Below are 21,979 nucleotides of genomic sequence, written 5' to 3' on the forward strand. Positions count from 1 at the left end.
AACCGGGCTGTTGGAATAGAACCGGGTTGAAGGAATAGAACCAGCCTGAAGAAGAAACTGTTCATGTTAGAACCTGAAGGCACTTCTGACTTCTGAATATTATTCTCATATTCAAGTTTAACATTTTGAAAATAACGTTCTTCAGTCCGTCTCGTTGCTTTGTGTTCTACTGTCAGAACTAAAGTAGAACCTTCAGACAGAACCAGCAGAAGGATCCGATCCAGGCTGAACAGGTGAGACACTTTACTCCTTTGAACAGCGTCTTAAATTCCTCTCTCTGTGACCTTTGACCCCGCCGATGGGAGTCGTCACAAACAAATCAACAGGAAGAGACCCTCGGGACTTCTTCTGTGGTTTTACAACTGCTCTTTGATCTGATTGGAGGAAACTGTATTGCTGCCTGAAGGAGGAGTTCAGCTGCTAGCAGAGAAAAGATCTTTATTCAAATACACTAAATATATAAAGTATATTAAATGTTTATAATAAAGTAATAATATTATTTCTTTCACGTGCAGACTTAAAGGAGGAATCTGTGCCCAGAGTTCTGTCTGCAGGCCTTTTCTTTAGGTCTTTATTGCCCCATCTGGACTGATAACGAGCAGGTTTACGGTTTGCACCTGAGCCCCCGACTCCCAGGTGATCACCCGCAGGACGGACAGGTGACAGAGGAGGGGGCGGGGCTTCGGGTCTCCGGGGCCTGAAGGTGGACGACCTGCTTCCTGCTCCGGATGCAGAGGGTTAAAGGAGGAGACGTCACGTGTCGTATATCATCGAATAGCTGCTCCACTATGTCATGTGACTCTTCTACCAAACTAAATGCACCAATCACATTCAGCCAAGAGGATCAGGTCTTTATCATAGAGATCTATGAAGAATATAAAAATATTATAACGGCAAAAAAACATACTGTTGGTGCAAATATGGCCAGAAGGAATATATATATATATATATATTTAATATATCAGTTGGTAAATTAGTTGTGGGTGATGTGCAGGCAGCTGTAGAGGGTTCAGTGTGTTGCTCAGAGGCACTACGGCAGCTTCTCTAGCTGTTGTTCCCTCGGCGTGGACTGACAGGTGAATGGAAAACTCAGCAGCCAGTTTCCATCTTCATCAGCACAGACTGTGGCGCTGCGTTCAGGGCCCGTTGTTTACATTAACGTCAGGAATGTTAACAGTGATCTCATCCATCGCCCACTTCACTGTCTGTGAGGATAAACCCTCTGAATCCACGACAAACACGTCCAGTACATCCTCAACCTGCCGACCAACGACACGCAGTGAAGACGACGGTTGTTGGTTCGATTCCCCCAACGGGCAGAGGAGCAGCGCCTCAGTTTCACTCTCATGAACCAGGACCGGGTTTAGATTTGTACACGAGAGAGAGTGAGGAGACGAACCGTTGTTTTCTGGTGTTAGTAGTTCTGGAGGTAGTAGTTCTGGAGGTAGTAGTTCTGGTGGTAGTAGTTCTGGTGGTAGTAGTTCTGGTGGTAGTAGTTCTGGTGGTAGTAGTTCTGGTGTTAGTAGTTCTGGTGGTAGTAGTTCTGGAGGTAGTAGTTCTGGTGGTAGTAGTTCTGGTGGTAGTAGTTCGGGAGGTAGTAGTTCTGGAGGTAGTAGTTCTGGTGGTAGTAGTTCTGGTGGTAGTAGTTCTGGAGGTAGTAGTTCTGGTGGTAGTAGTTCTGGTGGTAGTAGTTCTGGTGTTAGTAGTTCTGGAGGTAGTAGTTCTGGAGGTAGTAGTTCTGGTGGTAGTAGTTCTGGTGGTAGTAGTTCTGGAGGTAGTAGTTCTGGAGGTAGTAGTTCTGGTGGTAGTAGTTCTGGTGGTAGTAGTTCTGGTGTTAGTAGTTCTGGTGGTAGTAGTTCTGGAGGTAGTAGTTCTGGTGGTAGTAGTTCTGGTGGTAGTAGTTCGGGAGGTAGTAGTTCTGGAGGTAGTAGTTCTGGTGGTAGTAGTTCTGGTGGTAGTAGTTCTGGAGGTAGTAGTTCTGGAGGTAGTAGTTCTGGTGGTAGTAGTTCTGGTGGTAGTAGTTCTGGAGGTAGTAGTTCTGGTGGTAGTAGTTCTGGTGGTAGTAGTTCTGGAGGTAGTAGTTCTGGAGGTAGTAGTTCTGGTGGTAGTAGTTCTGGTGGTAGTAGTTCTGGAGGTAGTAGTTCTGGAGGTAGTAGTTCTGGAGGTAGTAGTTCTGGTGGTAGTAGTTCTGGAGGTAGTAGTTCTGGAGGTAGTAGTTCTGGTGGTAGTAGTTCTGGAGGTAGTAGTTCTGGTGGTAGTAGTTCTGGTGGTAGTAGTTCTGGAGGTAGTAGTTCTGGTGGTAGTAGTTCTGGTGGTAGTAGTTCTGGTGGTAGTAGTTCTGGAGGTAGTAGTTCTGGTGGTAGTAGTTCTGGTGGTAGTAGTTCTGGTGGTAGTAGTTCTGGTGGTAGTAGTTCTGGTGGTAGTAGTTCTGGAGGTAGTAGTTCTGGAGGTAGTAGTTCTGGTGGTAGTAGTTCTGGTGGTAGTAGTTCTGGTGGTAGTAGTTCTGGTGGTAGTAGTTCTGGTGGTAGTTGTTCAGGGCCCCGATCCTCGTACGTGGCTAACTGAGTTAGCCGGATAATCTTCAGGATGAGATTACATAAATCAGGCTTTTCGGTTCCACAAAGCAAGTTTGGCAAAATCACCATAGCAACACATCCATAAGCTTGAACCTGCTCCAGCGCAGGCTAACTTCAGTTAGCTGGATTAGCTCCTCTTCCTCAGAGATCCATCGATGAAGGAGGATATTAGTCAGATCAGCGTTTTATAGGGAGAGAGTTCTTCCACATCGCCAACATCCGTCATCACATCACGATGACTTCCTGTTCGAGCGCTATCCATTCTGCTGACGAGGAATCATTTATTTACAGACTTCTGGAGCAGACATTGAACACCACACGCTGCAGCTGCTGGTTTAGCTCTATCTCATCCCTACATCTTTAAAACCTCTGAGAACATGGTGGGGTTTGTATGAACTCTGTTTAACTTTGTCAAAGTCACTTAACCTCCAAACTGCAACTTCATTAGATGCTGATGTGAACCAGGACTCCAGGTTGAGTGAGGAGTTAAAGGAGTAAACGGAGCTTCAGCGCTTGAATCAAGTCACAAAACAGCATTTAAGTCTTTACAGAGTAGATCATGAATGTACAGACAAACAATGAATATAGGAAGGGAATAAAGATCAAACAATGAATGTCACCAACGTGATTCAAAAGCAGAGAGCGGAGCGGCGTTTGGTCTTCAGGTGGTTCACCTGAGGCTCTGACTCTGGAATGTGAGTCTGTGTTTAATACAAAAGCTCCGTTTAAAGAGCGCCTCATAAACGTGAAAACAGTGGTTAGTGTGAGTGATGAGTGTGGGTGGTCTGCCTCTCCCCGGGGGGGGGGGGGGGGGGGGGGGGGGCACCTCATGGTTCATGAGATCTGATAAAGAATATTTCCACTGAGTCCTGTTTTCACTCTGTTGTTCTTATCAGGACAGAAACATGAGAGCTTTTCATCACAGCTCGCTCAGGTGTCTCCATGTTTACCCTTCAACGCCCCTGAAAACACAACGTTTCCCGTTTCATCTTCTGATGGATTATTATTATTATTATTATTATTATTATTATTATTATTATTCATGTCCGTAGTGATGTCACTGCAGTCGGCCTCAGCCAGCTCTTCTGCACATGACAGTAAGATAAAGGGTCTGAATGTGTGAATCTGAAGACGACGAGTTAGAAAAGTTATTATGTGGAGAGTGACTGTCAGAGGGAGAGGTGCACTGTGGGTAATGTGGACGCAGGGAGGAAGGTGCGGGGTAAAAAAAGACAAGGTTCTCTGGGTCGGCTGCATCGATTTTGCACACATCAGAGACCCCGAGGGAGTCTGAGGGGGTCTGAGGGGGTCTGAGGGGGTCTGAGGGGGTCTGAGGGGGTACATAAAGTACAGCACTGCATTGAAATGAGGGATGATCACATTGTGGTGAAGGTATCAATATTAACCCTCGTATAATGAATCAGTGAGCCGCTCAGTGACACAAATCAAACACACCCACAGAACAAGAAGCTCATGTTGTTCATCATCCAGAGCTTCTACTGTTATCTACTGTGTGTGAGTGTGTGTGTGTGTGTGTGAGAGTGTGTGAGTGTGTGTGAGTGTGTGTGTGTGTGTGTGTGAGTGTGTGAGTGTGTGAGTGTGTGTGAGTGTGTGTGTGTGTGTGTGTGTGTGTGTGTGTGTGTGTGTGTGTGAGTGTGTGTGTGTGTGTGTGTGTGTGTGTGTGTGTGTGTGTGAGTGTGTGTGTGTGTGTGTGAGACAAGAAGCTCATGTTGTTCATCATCCAGAGCTTCTACTGTTATCTACTGTGTGTGAGTGTGTGTGTGTGTGTGTGAGAGTGTGTGAGTGTGTGTGTGTGTGAGTGTGTGTGTGTGTGTGTGTGTGTGTGTGTGTGTGTGTGTGAGTGTGTGAGTGTGTGTGTGTGTCAGAGGTTATCTAGAGTGGTTTATTTTAGGGAGCAGCAGATATGAACCAGCCTTCAGCTTCAGGAAGTCTGCAGGATGTTTTCTTCTCTGTCGCTCATTAAAGACGTTTCAAGGCTACAGAATGATGAAGATGTTTAAATGTTATCTCTTGATATTAAAGGTTCATGTTTTCATTAATAGTCAGTTCACTTGTAGCTCTTACATAATGATCGTTCGTTACATTGCTTGTTGTTTTGTTCCCTCGCTGCATCGTCGTAATAGTCCTTATTGGTCCTCCAGGGTGGAGCTCATCAAACGTTCAGACTTCATCCATGAAAGAAAAAGAAAAAGTTTTTAATCTTTAAATACTTTTTATCAGTTTGTTGAAACGACCAAATCTAATTAATGAAGAAAAACCAAATAATCCCGTTAAAGTGATTTAAAGTGATAATAAAGTAAAACAATGTAGAAACAAACTTCTGTTTGTGTTTCATGTTTCATCAGATTAAAATGTTGGTTTAACTTGACTTTAAATAACTTGAATATGTATTAATGACAATACAAACAATATAAACATCAGATTGAGCCTTTATGTCAGATGAAATCATCTCTTTTACGTATTTTTGGGCTACTAGGCTGTTGGCACGGTGCAGGTGTGGGTGCGGAGCTGCACGTGTCTGGTTTCTCCTCCGGGAGGGGCGGGGACAGTTCGGGGGGGCGGTGATGAAGAGGAGGAGCGGCTGGTCTCGGTTCAGTCTGTCGCAACGTTTTCTTCTTCTCTTTGTTTCACATGAAAGGTTCTGATGGACAAACTCTGGACGGATTAAACCCGGATTATTACAACCTGGATTAAAGGCGAATGACCGGTGGGACCCGGACCTGGTGTGGGACCCGAAGCGGATCAGGGGAGACGGGACTCTGGTTTCTGGGTGTTTGGATCAGAATCCGGATCATGGGTCGGTAGGACGGGCGGACTTTCTGGAAACTTTATTTTTTCTCTCCATGGAGATGGGAGTTTTTTCCCGCCAATTGAGGATCTGATCTCACTCTGATCCCGGATCGATACTCTGTATTGATCGTGTATTGATCGGCGGGATGGGTGCGCTCCTCCTGCTGCTGCTGCTCGCGCTCTGGACCAGCGCACAAGCCAAGAGCGCGTTCCCGCAGAGACCCTCCTACAGCCTATACACCGGCGGGAACGCGCACGGACCTCGCGCCGCCAGCAGACACAGGTAAACTGACACGTGCACGGAAAGTCTGATGATGATGATGAGGCGACGTCAGGGTTTGATGACCTCACTGCATAAGCGTGTGCGTGTGTGCGCGTGCAGCAGATGTTTTCTTGTGAAAGAGAGGACATGAAGAGTCAGGAGGTTGCTGGTTCGAATCCGGGTCTGATCTGCAGGTGTGATGTCACTGACAGCTGTGACGTCACACTGTGACCTCACACTGCTGGAGGATTTTCTTCATATTTAGTTCATTTATGATGTTTGTGATTTAGAAATGATCGATGAAGACCTGTGACACCACATGGTTCCTTCTCTATGAGACCTGCAGGTCCAACATTCAGAACTTTAGATCGTCTCAGTTTGGTTCTGGTTCCACTTTGACTGGACCTCTTCTTCTTCTTCTTCTTCTTCTTCTTCTGTGGTTTAAAGGGAACAAGACTTCAGCTTTTATTTTGATGGGAATCGTGTCAGCCACATGTTGACAGATGTGTTTGACGTATTGCAATAAGATGATGTTGGGTTTTGGTCAGACGGAGTCAGGTTTTTGTGAAGATGAGTTGTTTTATTTTGGAGGTACAGTGTGTAGTTTGGTGAAACGTGTAGTTTTGTTAACTGACAGTGTGAATGTTCTCAGTGTTTGAATCATGAAATGTTCTTCTGGGTCTCAGTAAAATACAAGATGTTGCCTGGTTATATGTAGGTTCTATGGATCCATGAAGAGGTTCTCTGGGTCCATATAGAGGTTCTCTGGGTCCATATAGAGGTTCTCTGGGTCCATAAAGAGGTTCTCTGGGTCCATATAGAGGTTCTCTGGGTCCATAAAGAGGTTCTATGGGTCCATGAAGAGGTTCTCTGGGTCCATATAGAGGTTCTCTGGGTCCATAAAGAGGTTCTCTGGGTCCATATAGAGGTTCTCTGGGTCCATATAGAGGTTCTCTGGGTCCATGAAGAAGTTCTGTGGGTCTTCAGAGCAGCGCGCTGCCTTCAGTGTGTTCAGGGCTTCAGATAAAAGTTCAGCCTTTTAATGCGTGAAGTTGAGCTTCTGTCTCATGGAACGTATGTTTATGTTATTCTGAGTGTGTGTGGTAGTAACCAGAGAACACTGGAGACACATCTGCTAAATATATCTTTATTCTTTTGTGTTATTAACTCTTTATTGCATCACCAGCGTGCTGCATGTACGAGATAAACACTAGAAACTCCTCAAGGAACTCTGCAGGCCTGATGATGCACACACACACACACACACACACACACACACACACCACACACACACACACACACACACACACACACATGTAATGTCATCAGCAGCAAATTGAAACAAACGCCCGAATGACTCACTTCCTGTGCAGAGGGCTACATCACTGTGTGTGTGTGTGTGTGTGTGTGTGTGTGTGTGTGTGTGTGTGTGGGTGTGTGTGTGTGTGTGTGTGTGTGTGTGTGTGTGTGTGTGTGTGTGTGTGTGTGTGTGTGTGTGTGTGTGTGAATCCTGCGATCCTAAAAATCTCCCGTTTCCTCAATGGTTTCAGGTCTGAGTTTTATTTTCTCTGCAGCGTGAAGATTAAAAAGATCTGTGAGAAAAACATCTTTTTTATTATCGTTTCTACAGAGAATCCTGCGCTCTGATTGGCTGTCATAATATTGAAAGCTCACATATCTCAAAACACCAATATTTCCATAAAGGACGATGAAAGAAACGCTTGATGACGGATTGTATTGAGTTACAGAAGCTGGAGGAACAAAGGAGAGACGGGATGAAAGAAGCACTTCTGTGTGTTCACCTGCAGATCTTGTTGAATGTTTTTGGTGTTTTTTATGCTCTTCTTCTGGCAAGACCTCATGGTGTCTTTTTTCATTTTCCACAATTCAAACTCTAGTCTCGAGGCACAATGGCAGCTAATACTCTCCAGTAACTCTTAACTTTTAGCCCCAATCACAGTTTTCTTGCCTCTGGTAACAATTGCTGATCGCCAATGAGCAATATCGGCCGATAGAGATGGCTTTTGTTGTTGTTGTTTTGTTGTCTCCAGACTATTTATGTTCAGCAGAAATATATTTCAACCATTCTGAAGTCAGTGTAAACCATCAGAAGTTCTAAATGTTCTCCTGTTTCTTTGTTATTGTCATCTATTGTGGTGATTTGCAGAAAAACAAAAAATTCAAATGATTAGAAAAATAAAAGATCTTAAATCAATCTCTTCATTATTATATTTGATGAAGTATAATAATGTGTTAAACAGCTCATAATTCATCTCTAATATCTATTTTATATTAACGTGAAAACATCTCCTTCAAACTACTTGATTTATTCAAGTTCATCACCAAAACTACATTTTACAGACTACATGTGAACACATCATGATAACGTGATAATTCCCCCAATAGCCAAACGAATCCCGGATCAACTACGGTCCGCTACACCACTCCAGCAGTCCACGGGGTTCTGCATTGAAATTAGGTCCTTTTGAGTCCATGGTTCTATCTGTCCGTCCATCCATTCATCCATCCGTCCATCCGTCCATCCATCCGTCCATCCATCCATTCGTCCATCCATCCATCCATTCATCCGTCCATTCATCCATCCATCCATTCGTCCCTTCATCCATCCGTCCATCCATCCATTCATCCGTCCATTCATCCGTTCATCCATCCGTCCATCCATCCGTCCATCCATCCGTCCATTCATCCGTCCATTCATCCGTCCATTCATCCGTCCATTCATCCGTCCATTCATCCGTCCATCCATCCGTCCATCCATCCATCCATCCATCCATCCATTAGTGACTCTATGTGAATATAAACATGTGACTGTGTGTCTCGGGCGTTGCTCTCTTGTCTCCATGATAACTGTAGATCTGCAGTAAATATTTGTTCTGGGTTTGGTTTCTGTGTCTGATGTCACTCATGCCTTCAACATGATATCATGTTGTTATTCTCGGGGGTGCACTGTGTACTAACAGTGTGTCTTTCTCATCCTGAGTTGTAGTTGCAGTGTTTCCCCTACCATTATATTAGGGGGGAGCCCCGTCCCCCCAACGGCACCCTCCGCCTCCCCTTGGAGGTCGAGTTAATTTAGTTTAATTTTATTTTCTATATATCGCTAGATCACAACAGAAGTCATTCAAGGTTCCTATCCTATAGAACAGGTCTACATCTTGTACTTTTATGAAACAAACTAAACAGCCTCATGTTATTTATCTTATCTACACGACGGCATCATTTCTGTCTTGAAATACTCCCCCTGGCTGTACAAGACCGATCTTGGTAAGTAAGTCAGTAAATACATAAATAAATAAATAGACTTGGGACGAATTGGGACGGCCTAGTCGCAGCACTGTGACGTAACTGGTCTGCGAATGCAGCCTCCGGAGGATGCAGCCCCTGAATTGAGACACAGCTTCAGTCTACTGCAGAACCAACATGGCAGACACAGAGACACAGTCATCACTATCACACACTGATCACTTCTGCACATGACACACACACACAGTAGTGTTTTCAAGCCTTCACCCTCATATGTAATAATTTACGTAATGGGTTATGTTATATGTTGTCCCCATAAGTAAGGTGAGTCCCCACAATGTGACTGTGTGAACAGATTCATGTCCCCACAAGGCGGGTACAACACCCACTTCCATACACACGTACAATAAGTGTGTCGTATTTAATTTGTGTGAAGCTTGTGTGTGTATAAACTGAATCTATAAATTTAATAGAAACAAATAGACAATATGGCAGAAATCTGATGGTAAAACTATGTTTATATATTTGTATTATTATTATGTGTAAATAAAAGCAATAATAACTATATATTTATACATTTTCATACATGTGTTCACTTTGGGCAGCGTTCAGGTTTCCATCTGATAGTTTTGCAGTTTCAGCTTCATATGTTTTCAATCAGGAAACACAGCCGGCCGACCATGGACTTCAAAATAAAACATGTCTAGAACCGCAGCAGTTTCAAAATAAATCTATTTTACTATTTAAATCGTTGGGATGTAAGTTCACAGGTTTAACACCGTGTTTAAGGACACAGTTTGTTTAAAGACACTGTTCGTTTTGAAATAGTCTGCCGACGTCCTGTAGCATCAGCTGCTTCTTTAAACTATCCGAAAACATCTGCACACACTCAGTTCTGACCTCACTCGACCCAGACAGATGTTTGTCTTTAAACCTGTGGAGCTGCAGCTGACCAAGAGAAAAACTCAAACGTACAGGAAGCGACGGTAAAAATCTGACCAATAAAGGTTTATTAACCCTTAGTGTGTGTTTGTAAATGGAAGCCGCTGACATGAAGCTACAAAGTGACGCCCGACTGTGTGACGTGCTACAAATCAGTGTTGGTTGACAGGAACTTGAGGATCAGTCCTCTTGAACTTTGTGTTAACTAGTCATGTCACTGAAACCTGTGTGTGTGTGTGTGTGTGTGTGTGTGTTGTACAGGAACTGGTGTGCATTCGTGGTGACAAAGACGGTGAGCTGTGTGGTCGAGGACGGAGTGGAAACCTACGTGAAGCCTGATTATCATCCCTGCAGCTGGGGGAGCGGACATTGCAGCAGGGTGGTGGTGTGAGTACACACACAGATATACACATAAATATATATATATATATATACACACACATATATACACGTGTATACACATGTTATAAACACACACACATGCTGACATCACGCAGGACTGTGGGTACATGCTGACATCACACAGGACTGTGGGTACATGCTGACATCACGCAGGACTGTGGGTACATGCTGACATCACACAGGACTGTGGGTACATGTTGACGTCACACAGGACTGTGGGTACATGCTGACATCACACAGGACTGTGGGTACATGCTGACGTCACACAGGACTGTGGGTACATGTTGACGTCACACAGGACTGTGGGTACATGCTGACATCACACAGGACTGTGGGTACATGCTGACATCACACAGGACTGTGGGTACATGCTGACATCACGCAGGACTGTGGGTACATGTTGACGTCACACAGGACTGTGGGTACATGTTGACATCACACAGGACTGTGGGTACATGCTGACATCACACAGGACTGTGGGTACATGCTGACATCACACAGGACTGTGGGTACATGCTGACATCACACGGGACTGTGGGTACATGCTGACATCACACAGGACTGTGGGTACATGCTGACATCACACAGGACTGTGGGTACATGTTGACATCACACAGGACTGTGGGTACATGTTGACATCACACGGGACTGTGGGTACATGCTGACATCACACAGGACTGTGGGTACATGTTGACATCACACAGGACTGTGGGTACATGTTGACATCACACAGGACTGTGGGTACATGTTGACATCACACGGGACTGTGGGTACATGCTGACATCACACAGGACTGTGGGTACATGCTGACATCACGCAGGACTGTGGGTACATGTTGACATCACACGGGACTGTGGGTACATGTTGACATCACACGGGACTGTGGGTACATGTTGACATCACACGGGACTGTGGGTACATGCTGACATCACACAGGACTGTGGGTACATGCTGACATCACGCAGGACTGTGGGTACATGTTGACATCACACGGGACTGTGCCTCTGCATGTGTCTGCAGCTACCGGACCTTCATGAGGCCGCGGTACAAAGTGGCCTACAAGATGGTGACGGTAATGGAGTGGAAGTGTTGCCACGGTTACAGTGGAGTGGACTGCAATGACGGTCCGGTCGGAGGAGCAGGAACACAGATTTCCACCACCAGACCTCAGCCCAGACCGGGGGGACAAGGAGGAGGGACGAGCTATGGACAAGGGGGAGGAGGTCAGGGAGGAGGCGGTTCTGGATCCGGACAGAGTGGAGGACACAGTGGTGAGCGGATTCTTTATTCTTATTTATTTTATTATTTATTCATTGTAATGTTACTGTATTGTGTCAGATGTGTGGCCCCGCCTCCGTCTCCATGTGACTGTAAAGAGCTTCTGTGATTGGAGCTCTGACTCTGCTGCTTCCCATCTCTTCCAGGACGAGGTGAGAACGAGAAGGTGAGGCAGCTGGAGGAGAAGATCCAGAGTTTGACCAAAAACCTTCAGGACCTTCAGACCACCATGAACGAACACTTTCAACGGGAAGGCAACAAACCCGGCTTCAGTGGAGGAGGAGGAGGAGGCGGAGGAGGCGGAGGAGAAGGAGGAACCTCTTTGGGAGGAAGAAACCCTGCTGATGCAGCTCAGCCAGAGATTAAAGAGACGATTCACAGCATTCAGACCAAACTGGACCAGCTGGACAACCGCACACAGGTGAGTCACTGCTTTATCTGTGAGGACTTCATACGGGAGTCAAGCTGTCACCTGACATGGACCGTTATAGCATCAAAGAGTAAATCAGGGCATTGGAAAGGTGATCATGATGGAGGTCCAGATGGACATCTGTGTGAACGAGTTGGTTGGTGCAGTTTTGTCTTTAAGTCGTTTTTTAACACTGTAAACTGTAGCAGGCGTGTCTCTGCTCCAACAGGCCCATGATAAAACCCTAGTCAGCATCAACAACCACCTGGTGAATGGGAAAGGGAACGACCTGGACGGAGGTCCGTCTGGAGGAGGACTGAGCGGAGGGAGGCTGAATTCGCTGAAGGAGGAGATCCTGAGGGAGCTGGAGAGGAGGGTGTCGCTGTCCTGCTCCTCTTGTCAGGTATCACATCAATCGCTTTTAATGAGCCATTCGTCCAATTTAACATGACGGCATTCTGAATGGGTAAGAGGGTTCGCTGTGTGTTTTCCAGGCTGGCGTGGAGGATCTGCGCCGACAGCAGCAGGAGGACAGGGAGAGCATTCGAGCTCTGGAGAAGCAGCTGAACGCCATGGACGGTCGGTATCGGCAGGGCCTGGACGGACTGCGACGGGAGGTGGTGCGTTCGCAAGGATGCTGTGCCACCGTCAGCGACCTCCAAAACCGCGTCACCGTCGCAGAGCGCAAGATCAGCTCAGCCTCGGAGAACTTTGACTTTCTGCAGAATCGTCTGGACAAGGAGCTCGGCGGAGGAGGCGGCAGCAGCGAAAATGGTGGCTTTGGAGGAGGAGGAGGAGGAGGAGGAGGAGGGTTTGGTGGTGGTGGCGGTGGAATCGGGGGAGGTGGGAGGGAGGCAGTGGTGACGGAGGACCGACTGGACAATCGGCTGAGGGACCTGGAACGACGCATCAACAACACCGTGCAGCGGACCGAGCAGAGCTGCTCGTACCTGGAGAACGACCTGAAGGACTACTTCCACAGAGAACTGGGGGACCTGAGGACAGTGTTCCTGGACCGTTTCGATGACCAGGCCTTCAGGATCGTAGACGTGGAGCTGGATGTGGGCCTGGTGAAGGACGGGGTAGGCGACCATGGCAAGAGGCTGTCGAAGCTGGAAAACAGCACATCCCTTATCAGCCGGAGGCTTGAGGAGTGCAGCTGTGGAGTGTCTGAAGGAGGAGGAGGAGGAAGAGGAGGTGGTGGTGACCGGGGAGATGGAGGAGGAAGGTGGGGAGCAGGTGGAGATGGAGGAAGACCTGCAGGAGGTGGATCTACAGGAGGTGGATCTACATCTGCAGGAGGATCTACAGGAGGTGGATCTGCAGGAGGAGGATCTACAGGAGGTGGATATACAACAGGAGGAGGATCTACAGGAGGTGGATCTGCAGGAGGAGGATCTACAGGAAGAGGAGGTGCAGGCAAAGGGTTATCTGGGACCGGAGGAGAAAGAGAAGGTACAACAGAGAAATCACTGGAGTGGAGAGTGGTCGCCAACGAGGATCAGATTCGGCACTTCAACACTCAACTCAAAGACATGTCGGTGTCTGGAGACTCGCTGCTCGACAAGGTGAGATATAGATCCCGGGACCACGAGGGTCACCTGAGAAAGTTACCAATGGGTCCATTAGCCGACACCTAAGCCGCTGGTAGACTACTTTGCTGGGAGGAGAGCAAACGGGAGCTCCGGAAATGAAGGCTGGCTAGTTAGCTAGTCCATCTCCACTGCTGACTAGTTAGCTAACTCGTCAATTCTCCAAGCTAGCTATTTGGCTAGCTAGTCTTTTGGAGTTCCCAGCTGCTCTCCTGATGGCAAAATAGTCTTCAAGTGTTGAGGACTCAACGAAAGAGATCGCAGACCACCAGCCTGCAGTTGGGCTCTTCTGTTAACAGTGTAACCATAGCATGAAGGCATGGTGGAGTTAGCATGGTAGCTAGCTAACTAGCCATCTGCTAAATGAGTAAAAATGTAACAACTTAATGTAGTCTTGTCACAGCATATGAAAGAAAATTGCCATTGACAGATAAATTACAACTTTCTTCAGGACATTTTTCTGAAACCAGTGCTACGTAGTAGCATGGGTGAATTAGCAAGCTAGCCAAGCAGCCAGCCGCCTAGTTGTTAGCTCGCTAATTCCACCATGCTTCAATGCTACACTGGTTACAGAGAATAAGCCCCACAGCTGGTCATCTCTCTAATAGTTTTAACAGGAAGTATGTTCTCACTGTTGGATATGATCTGTATGAATATTAACATGTGAATCATCACCGAGGTCGTGGACCTGAGCCACGATGTCCGTAAGATCAAGGACCTGACCGGGGATCACGGCGAACACTTCAACCGAATTGTGACGGAGGTGGAGCTGCTGGGGCAGGACTGCGAGCTGTGCGGGAAGGTGGAGGATGAGCTGCAGAGGGTGAGGAACCATTCCCACGATGCACTGGGGCGCATGCAGAGCCACATCAACAGACTCCAGATAAGACTGGACTCGGGGAAAGAAGGCTGCTTCCAGATGTGTTCGCTGCTGGAGGACGAAGTCCGCCGGCTTCGACACGATGTCGGGAGGTGCACCGGCCGATGTAAGACCGGCCCGGACACGCCCACAGGTCAGATCGACCAATGAAACGATTGCTCACAAAAACCCTGCACCCTCACCTGTTTACAACGATAACAATGGCAGTTAAAAATCTAAAAATCCTTAATTTGAAACTTCCATTGATATCAATCAATCAGTCCATCAGTCCGCCTGTCTTTCTGAGGGAATAACTGATGCATTTTGGGTTCAGACCTTCTGCAGTTTCACATGAAAACAAATGACATGTTCAGCGTTTCATCTTCACTCTGTAATCTGAGTTTTCTGAGATGAAGCTTTTTCCTTTAAAGATAATAACGTGTTTTCCCATTTTTGCATTTGTTTTCTCATGAGATAGAAAAACACCATGTTTTTAGGCCCCGGGTGTTTATAGAATCCGTAAACATTTCTTAAAATGTAAGTCCAGGTTTACATTCAGAAATGTACCAAAGTGCTTGAAGCTTTCCACTGTTTCAACAAATGTATTGAGTCTTTTTGTTTTATTATATTCCTCTTTCTGTTGACACTAAATGTATCAGCCACAATCACAAATTCCACTGTAAGTAATTGAACTGTCAATCATAATTGAATAATTGTTTTTGATGAAAAGATTAATTAAAGTGGTTTTGCAAACTAAACCCTCAGCAGGTGGTGGTTCTGGTGGCACCGGTGGTACCAGCGGACGTGGACCCGGGTTGGATGCTGAGAAGCCTTTAGACGGCCACAGTGTGATCGGAGGCTCCATCAACAACAACCAGCTGAAGACGCTGCAGGGCGAACTGTCCGAGGTCATCCTCACCTTCAGCTCCATCAACGACACCCTGAAGGGGCTCGAACACACGGTGCAGAAACACGGCAGCGTCATCACCGACCTTGGTGAGCTCCAGCTCGGTAACGCCGACTCTCTGCATTCGGTACAACGCCTCTCTCTCTGCTAACGCTCATCCTGTGATCCCCCGACAGGAAACACAAAGGATAAGATCATCTCGGAGCTCGACAAAATCCAGCAGGATGTGACGGAGCACATCGAGGAGAGCCGCGACCGCCTGGACGCCATGGACAGGGACGTCCGGCGGTTCGAGAGCATGCTTGTGGTGGAGATGGGAGACTGTAGGAGGTCCGGAGACGGGCTGGAGAAGAGGCTGTCGAAGCTGGAGGGAGTCTGTGGGAGGCTGGACGGCGTCTCCGACTCTATCCTCAAGATCAAAGACGGTACACTTCATTTCATGTTTTCTGTGCTTATTTTTTCTTAAAAAAAAAAACTTTTCAATTTTCACATTTGTACACAAACCAGATTCTTAAAACCTATGGGAGTTTATGGAGGCAAATTTCCTTTTTTGGGACAAAACTAGTGTTTGCAAGCCTCCACCAACAAGTCAAGTTGCAGTTTACCTCCATGCCCGTCCAAAATGTCATCACTTCAATATTTTGTCTTATTAGACAACTAGTGAGATATTGCCATAATTAGCATATAAATTATTATTATTAATTGTAATCACTTGATCCCAGGCAGAAACCTTCAGGTCTGCAAAGTGAAGTCAAAGCTTCACGTGTTAAAGCTGCATTCTCTCTAGTGTCCACCAGGGGGCGACTCCTCTGGTTGTATAGAAGTCTATGAGAAAATGACTCTACTTCTCTCTTGATTTATTACCTCAGTAAACATTGTAAACATGAGTTTATGGTCTCAATCTCTAGTTTCAAGTCTTCTTCAATACAGCATGATGTTCATTTAGTGAATGATGGTCCATTTAGAAGTTTGCTCAATGCGTTCCTGAGATATAACGAGAACGGGACGGACGGCCACGGCTGATAAAAATCTCTTCATCCATCTGTTATCCGCCCGGCAACAAAGTCTGAAGCTCTCTGATTGGATGGATTCTGACAGAAATGCTTTCTGGGACTCGCGATTAGCGTCCAAGGTTCTGTTGTGTCGTGTTTTCTAAATGTTTTGATCTGTTTTTCAGGACTGAACCGACACGTGTCCAGTTTGTGGACTTGTGTTTCTGGTCTGAACGAGTCGGTCGTCCATCACGGAGGAATCATGGACTTCATTCAGAAGAACCAGGACGACGTCTACAGCAGGATGAAGAACCTGAACTCCAGCCTGAACCAGGCCCTCAAAGACCTGCAGAGTTCCTCTGAGCACGACCTGACCGGTGAGCTGGACTCTACTCTGTTTCTATTTGACTCTATTCTTCTCCATCTGAAGACAAACAGTATGAACACTAGTTAGTTTTTCTGACATAAAGTAAATCAAGTGTAGATCTTTTATTTAATTTAATTTATTAAATTTTTTCTCAGCTGCTTCGGCTCAGTTCTCAAATGAGAACTAGGATTCTCGAGTCCACTTCTTCCTCACAGCAGGACTTTAAGTTGTTGTCGTTTGACTCGGCGGTGCTCGGACTTTGTCTTTGTGTCTTTCTAACGGACTTTATTACTTTCATGCACGTTCATCCACACGATCGTCGTGTAAAATCCTCACATGCAAATTACTGCCATCTGTCATAACGTTTACAATGTAAATGCTTCACATTTTCAGCGATGTGTCATTAATAAATGAATAGCATGTGAGTATTCTCTATATCACATGTCGAATGTATCGTATTAATACAGTAAATTACATTAAGCTGCAGGAGCTTTAATGTTATTACGGTCCTGAATAATTCAGTGACTTATTGTGTTAATAAGGAAGCGTTGAGCTGCTCTGTATAAACTCGTGTGGTGATCTAGAAAATGTGCTGAATCATCTGAGGAAAAGCAGTGAAATGTTAAGTGAAGCGTTCTAGATCCTGAAGAACCAAACGTACGGTGTTGATGTTGTGTTGTTTTGTTTCGTAGGCACCGTGCGGCTCAGCAGAGGTTTGAATTTGTAGCTGTTCTTCTTCTTTGTTAACTCACTAACTGCAAAGCCAGAAGCGGAATGTGTTGTTTTAACACAAGAGACAGAAATACTCCACGTCTGTCAGATTTACAAGTTGGATGTTAACTAATCAGCAAGTTAGCAATCGATCGACAAATCAAACTAACAGTAACACACATAAATACTACCTGCTGCTGAGAACATGCCTGTTAATCAATAACGACATTCAACATGTCAATAACACAACAATATAAAGTTACAGTAATCCGGTCAATGTGTCCAGATAATTCATTATAACCATATAATGTTATCTTCCTCCTGTATTCTATCCATCTCTTCCAAATTCTTATCGAGGTTTAACCCAAAATCCAATTTCACAAAAAGAATTGAAGATTTTAAACAATAGGTGAGTAATTGTTGCAGTTTTTTGAACTGCAGCTCAGCCAATCAAATTCCAGGACCATAACGATCTGTTTTATAATAAAAAAAATAAACCCTCAGCTACCTGCTAACATGCTAACATGCTAACAGAGTCCCCTGTCACTCATAAACGTTGTGGTATTAACAAACAGAAGGAATTATGGGTAACAGCTGCGTTTAGTGCGGCTCCATGAAGCTTTTTAACTTCTTCACCCTCAGAAACACATTATTTGGGTAAATCTATGTTCAAAACCCACACAACGTTATTTAAAGGTTTCCACATAGAATGTATCTCAGTCAGAGTTATGACCTTTCTGTTAAATGTCAGTTCATATCGTTCACATTATTTCACAGGCCTGCCCGGACCCCCGGGAGCCCAAGGAGAGAGAGGCTTCAATGGGCTGACGGGTCCCCAAGGGCCTCTTGGGCCTCCTGGACCTCTTGGACCTCCTGGACGACAAGGTGAAAAGTGGAGCCCGAGGTCAAATAAATGAACCGGATCCTCAGTATATAAAGTCTACATTTACTAAATTTACTATTTCCATTATTACTAGTGTGGTTTTTATTGTTCTGCTATTTCTAACAGCTGCTCTGATTTCTTACCTCTACAGGTCACAAAGGTGAACCAGGTACGGAGTTGCTGAAATACAAATGAACTATTGTTGGGTTTTACCTGCAGAATCACACACTGTAGCTCCTGATCCACCAGCCAATCACGTCTCTTGATCAGAAGATCATGCATCAGTTTGACTTGTTGCATCCTCTTGTGTTTTTGTTAGATAACTGCTTAGAAGACATAATCAAAAACTGAAAAGATGCATCACAGCTATCACACGTGTGTTTTCAGGTCTTGCTGGCGTCGACGCTCACGTACCCAGACTGTCCTTCTCTGCTGCTCTCACCGTTCCCATGGAGAGAGCCGGAACCATCCTCTTCGACAAGATATTGGTCAATGAAGGAGACTTCTACGACTCGAGAACGGGTAAACGGTGCAGAGTCGGCGGTTCAATCCCCCGCCTCCTCGTTTTCCACGTGTTGAAAAAGTCCCTGTCCGTGTTTAAATTGCACCAAATTGGACACAGCGGTCCCTTTAATCCCCAGCAACCCATCCACCAAGGCTTGAGTAGATCGGACGAACGGTTATTGAGATATGCAGAGGACACACAGACACACAGATTTACTCTTGTTTTTTCCTGATCCAAGGGTGTAAATGATATATTTAGCCTTCATATATTGAGAGCAAAATAAACATTATGAACATCAATATATCATAAAAAAACTATTACTACTATTACTATCCATCTAAAGATATAGAGAAGTAAAGTCTTCACATAGCCGGCTGGCCGCGAGCCTTTTAGTGCATGTGAGCGTCCCATTTAGTGCATGTTAGTGCATGTGAGCGTGCCATTTAGTGCATGTTAGTGCATGTGAGCGTGCCATTTAGCGCATGTTAGTGCATGTGGTGCATACCGACTGTGTAGCGTCCACCATCCAGCTCCCCTTCAGGGTAAACACTGTTAGCTCTTTCAGGACTGTTACCGTAGTTTGCACCGTTAGCACCGTTAGCTATTAGCTGCCGGCTCGTCATCGACATGTTGAGGGGATCGTACATGCTCCCTATCTCTGAATCTTGCACCATTAAGTCACAAACGTTGTTACTGAAATGTTTCCCGGTGTCTCGTTCAGGTATTTTCACCGCCCCCGTCGACGGACGTTACTTCTTCAGCGCCATCCTGACGGGTCATAAGAACGAGAAGATCGAGGCGGTTCTGTCCAAGTCTAACTACGGCGTCGCCAGGGTGAACTCCGGAGGCTACCAGCCCGAAGGCCTGGAGAACAACCCCGTGGCCGAGGCTAAAGCCACTCCGGGATCTCTGGCCGTCTTCAACATCATCCTGCCTCTGCAGACCCGGGACACGGTCTGCATCGACCTGGTGATGGGCAAGCTGGCCCACGCTGTGGAGCCCCACACCATCTTCAGCGGCATGCTGCTGTATGAAGACATGTGACGGGGTCACCTGGACAACACCGTTTTAAGATTCACGACAAACCCACAGGAGGCTGCACCACGAAGGACGATGTCACCTCCTCATTCACGAGTGATCCTGAACAGATGAGCGGATATTTGAAGAGAACGTTCTGAACAGATTTCTGTCTCCTCGTTCTAACGGACCACAGATTGAAAGATATCCGTTAGACCGGTTTTATTTCATTATTCTAAAGAGTGTTTTATGTCACTTCACATGTGGACGAACATGTCAGAACAGCACTGTGAGGACAGAGGTCCCTCTAAACCAGGATCAGCTGACGCCTGGCAGACCTGCTTTTTGGAAAGATGGGAAATCTGTTATTGATCGTCTGACTGGTCGATGTTGAGAGATGTGAATTTGGACCAAGGTGTTGGACGGACAGATGGACGCTCGTTGCCGTCCTTTAGCCCCGCCCCCGGCAGGTCAGACTTTGTCACGTGATGATGTGACTTTAAATGTGATGAAAAAGTCTTTGCTCTGAAGCTTTATAAAAGCAGAATGTGTTTTCAGTTTGATTTTATGATGAGTTCACATTGTGAATGTTTTATATTAAGCTGCAGCTTTTTCCTGTTTTATTGGTGTTTTTTATGTCCTGCCAAGTATTTAAACTATTACCATTTAATTTCACTTTGATGGACAAATGCTGAAAGACAAGGCTGGAAATGCTCTACATTTGTCTTACTGTCCACAAATCCCACTGAAGGTCCAGTGGTGGAAGACATGTTCAGATCATTTCCTTAAGTCAAGTGGTAAGACCAACATCCTGCATTCTGAATGTTATTTAAGTGAAAACATTGAAGTTTTATCAACAAAATGTAGTTAAAGTATAAAAAGTGAAAGTATAAAAATGGAGCACTATGGCAAAGAGGCTTTATTACACACTCAATACTTAGCAGGTGCATTCATGGAAGGATTACTGAATGGGTCTACCGGGCACAGGCCCAGGCCCCCCCCGGTCCCTCAAAGAGACACATAACTACCAGGAAGACTCAAAATGACCATAAAGAGACATAAAGCCACTACAAAGAGACACAAAACGACTACAAAGAGACTCACGGCTATGATGAAGGTTTTAACAACCTTAAAGATACAGAAAACAACTACAAAGAGACACAAAACAACTACAAAGAGACACACAACGACTACAAAGAGACACAAAACGACTACAAAGAGACACACAACCCCTACAAAGAGACACAAAACGACTACAAAGAGACACACAATGACTACAAAGAGACACACAACGACTACAACGAGACACAAAACGACTACAAAGAGACACAAAACAACTACAAAGAGACACAAAACGACTACAAAGAGACACACAACGACTACAAAGAGACACACAACGGCTACAAAGAGACACACAACCGCTACAAAGAGACACAAAACTGCTACAAAGAGACACAAAACCGCTACAAAGAGACACAAAACCGCTACAAAGAGACACAAAACTGCTACAAAGAGACACAAAACCGCTACAAAGAGACACAAAACCGCTACAAAGAGACACACGACTACAAAGAGACACACAACGACTACAAAGAAAGGCTAAACACCTGTGTAGGAGAGCCATTGATCACTTCACTGTCGGTTTAATTCTGAAAATGGGATTTATTGACGAAAAAAATAATATTTAGTATCATCAGACTTATAGTTCAAAGGGACAGTTCACCCCAAAATCAAAAATACATAAGTAGAATGAAGGAAGCGTGCATCTAGACTCGATACTGCTAGCTCACCTAGCACCACTAGCTAGCTAGCGTTACAGCTCAGCCGAGGCGGACGCCGTTAATGTTTAATTTAATGTTGAATGATTGTGCGCGGTGATGCGGTTGTCGGGTGTAGTTTGGTGGAACAGTTCTGTGGATGTTCATGTTGAGTAACCGGGTCATGGTTTCTGATCTCTTCATCCTCTGACAGGCTTCAGCTCCAGTTCTCATGTAAACCTCTTTTCACACTTCACACTTTTGTATTGATGAATAAATTTCACTTCTGTCATTAAAGTAAACACGAGTCATCAAACCAGCAGGTCGTTTAACAATCTGTGTTGTATTTGTTCAACATGTGACTCTTCATGTATATCAGCTGTTATAATTTTATCTACCTTATGTTCTTCAATTGTACCTTTTAGATAAAAAACAGTGTAATTCT

The 21,979-nt window shown here is 45.4% G+C and overlaps 1 protein-coding gene across 1 annotated transcript; it reads left to right on the plus strand.

Annotated features, from left to right (window-relative positions):
- Positions 1 to 5,362: 5,362 nt before the first annotated feature.
- Positions 5,363 to 21,845, plus strand: emilin1b (elastin microfibril interfacer 1b). Its single transcript, XM_079170934.1, has 14 exons — positions 5,363 to 5,670; positions 10,117 to 10,242; positions 11,278 to 11,525; positions 11,682 to 11,956; positions 12,174 to 12,347; positions 12,439 to 13,512; positions 14,216 to 14,549; positions 15,161 to 15,391; positions 15,479 to 15,727; positions 16,480 to 16,671; positions 18,150 to 18,257; positions 18,407 to 18,424; positions 18,643 to 18,777; positions 19,482 to 21,845. Exons 1-14 carry the CDS (start codon positions 5,534 to 5,536, stop codon positions 19,802 to 19,804), a joined length of 3,624 nt encoding a protein of 1,207 aa, XP_079027060.1. The 5' UTR covers positions 5,363 to 5,533; the 3' UTR covers positions 19,805 to 21,845.
- Positions 21,846 to 21,979: the final 134 nt, after the last annotated feature.

This window comes from Pholis gunnellus (genome assembly GCF_910591455.1).
Source record: "Pholis gunnellus genome assembly, chromosome: 1".
NCBI lineage: Eukaryota > Metazoa > Chordata > Actinopteri > Perciformes > Pholidae > Pholis > Pholis gunnellus.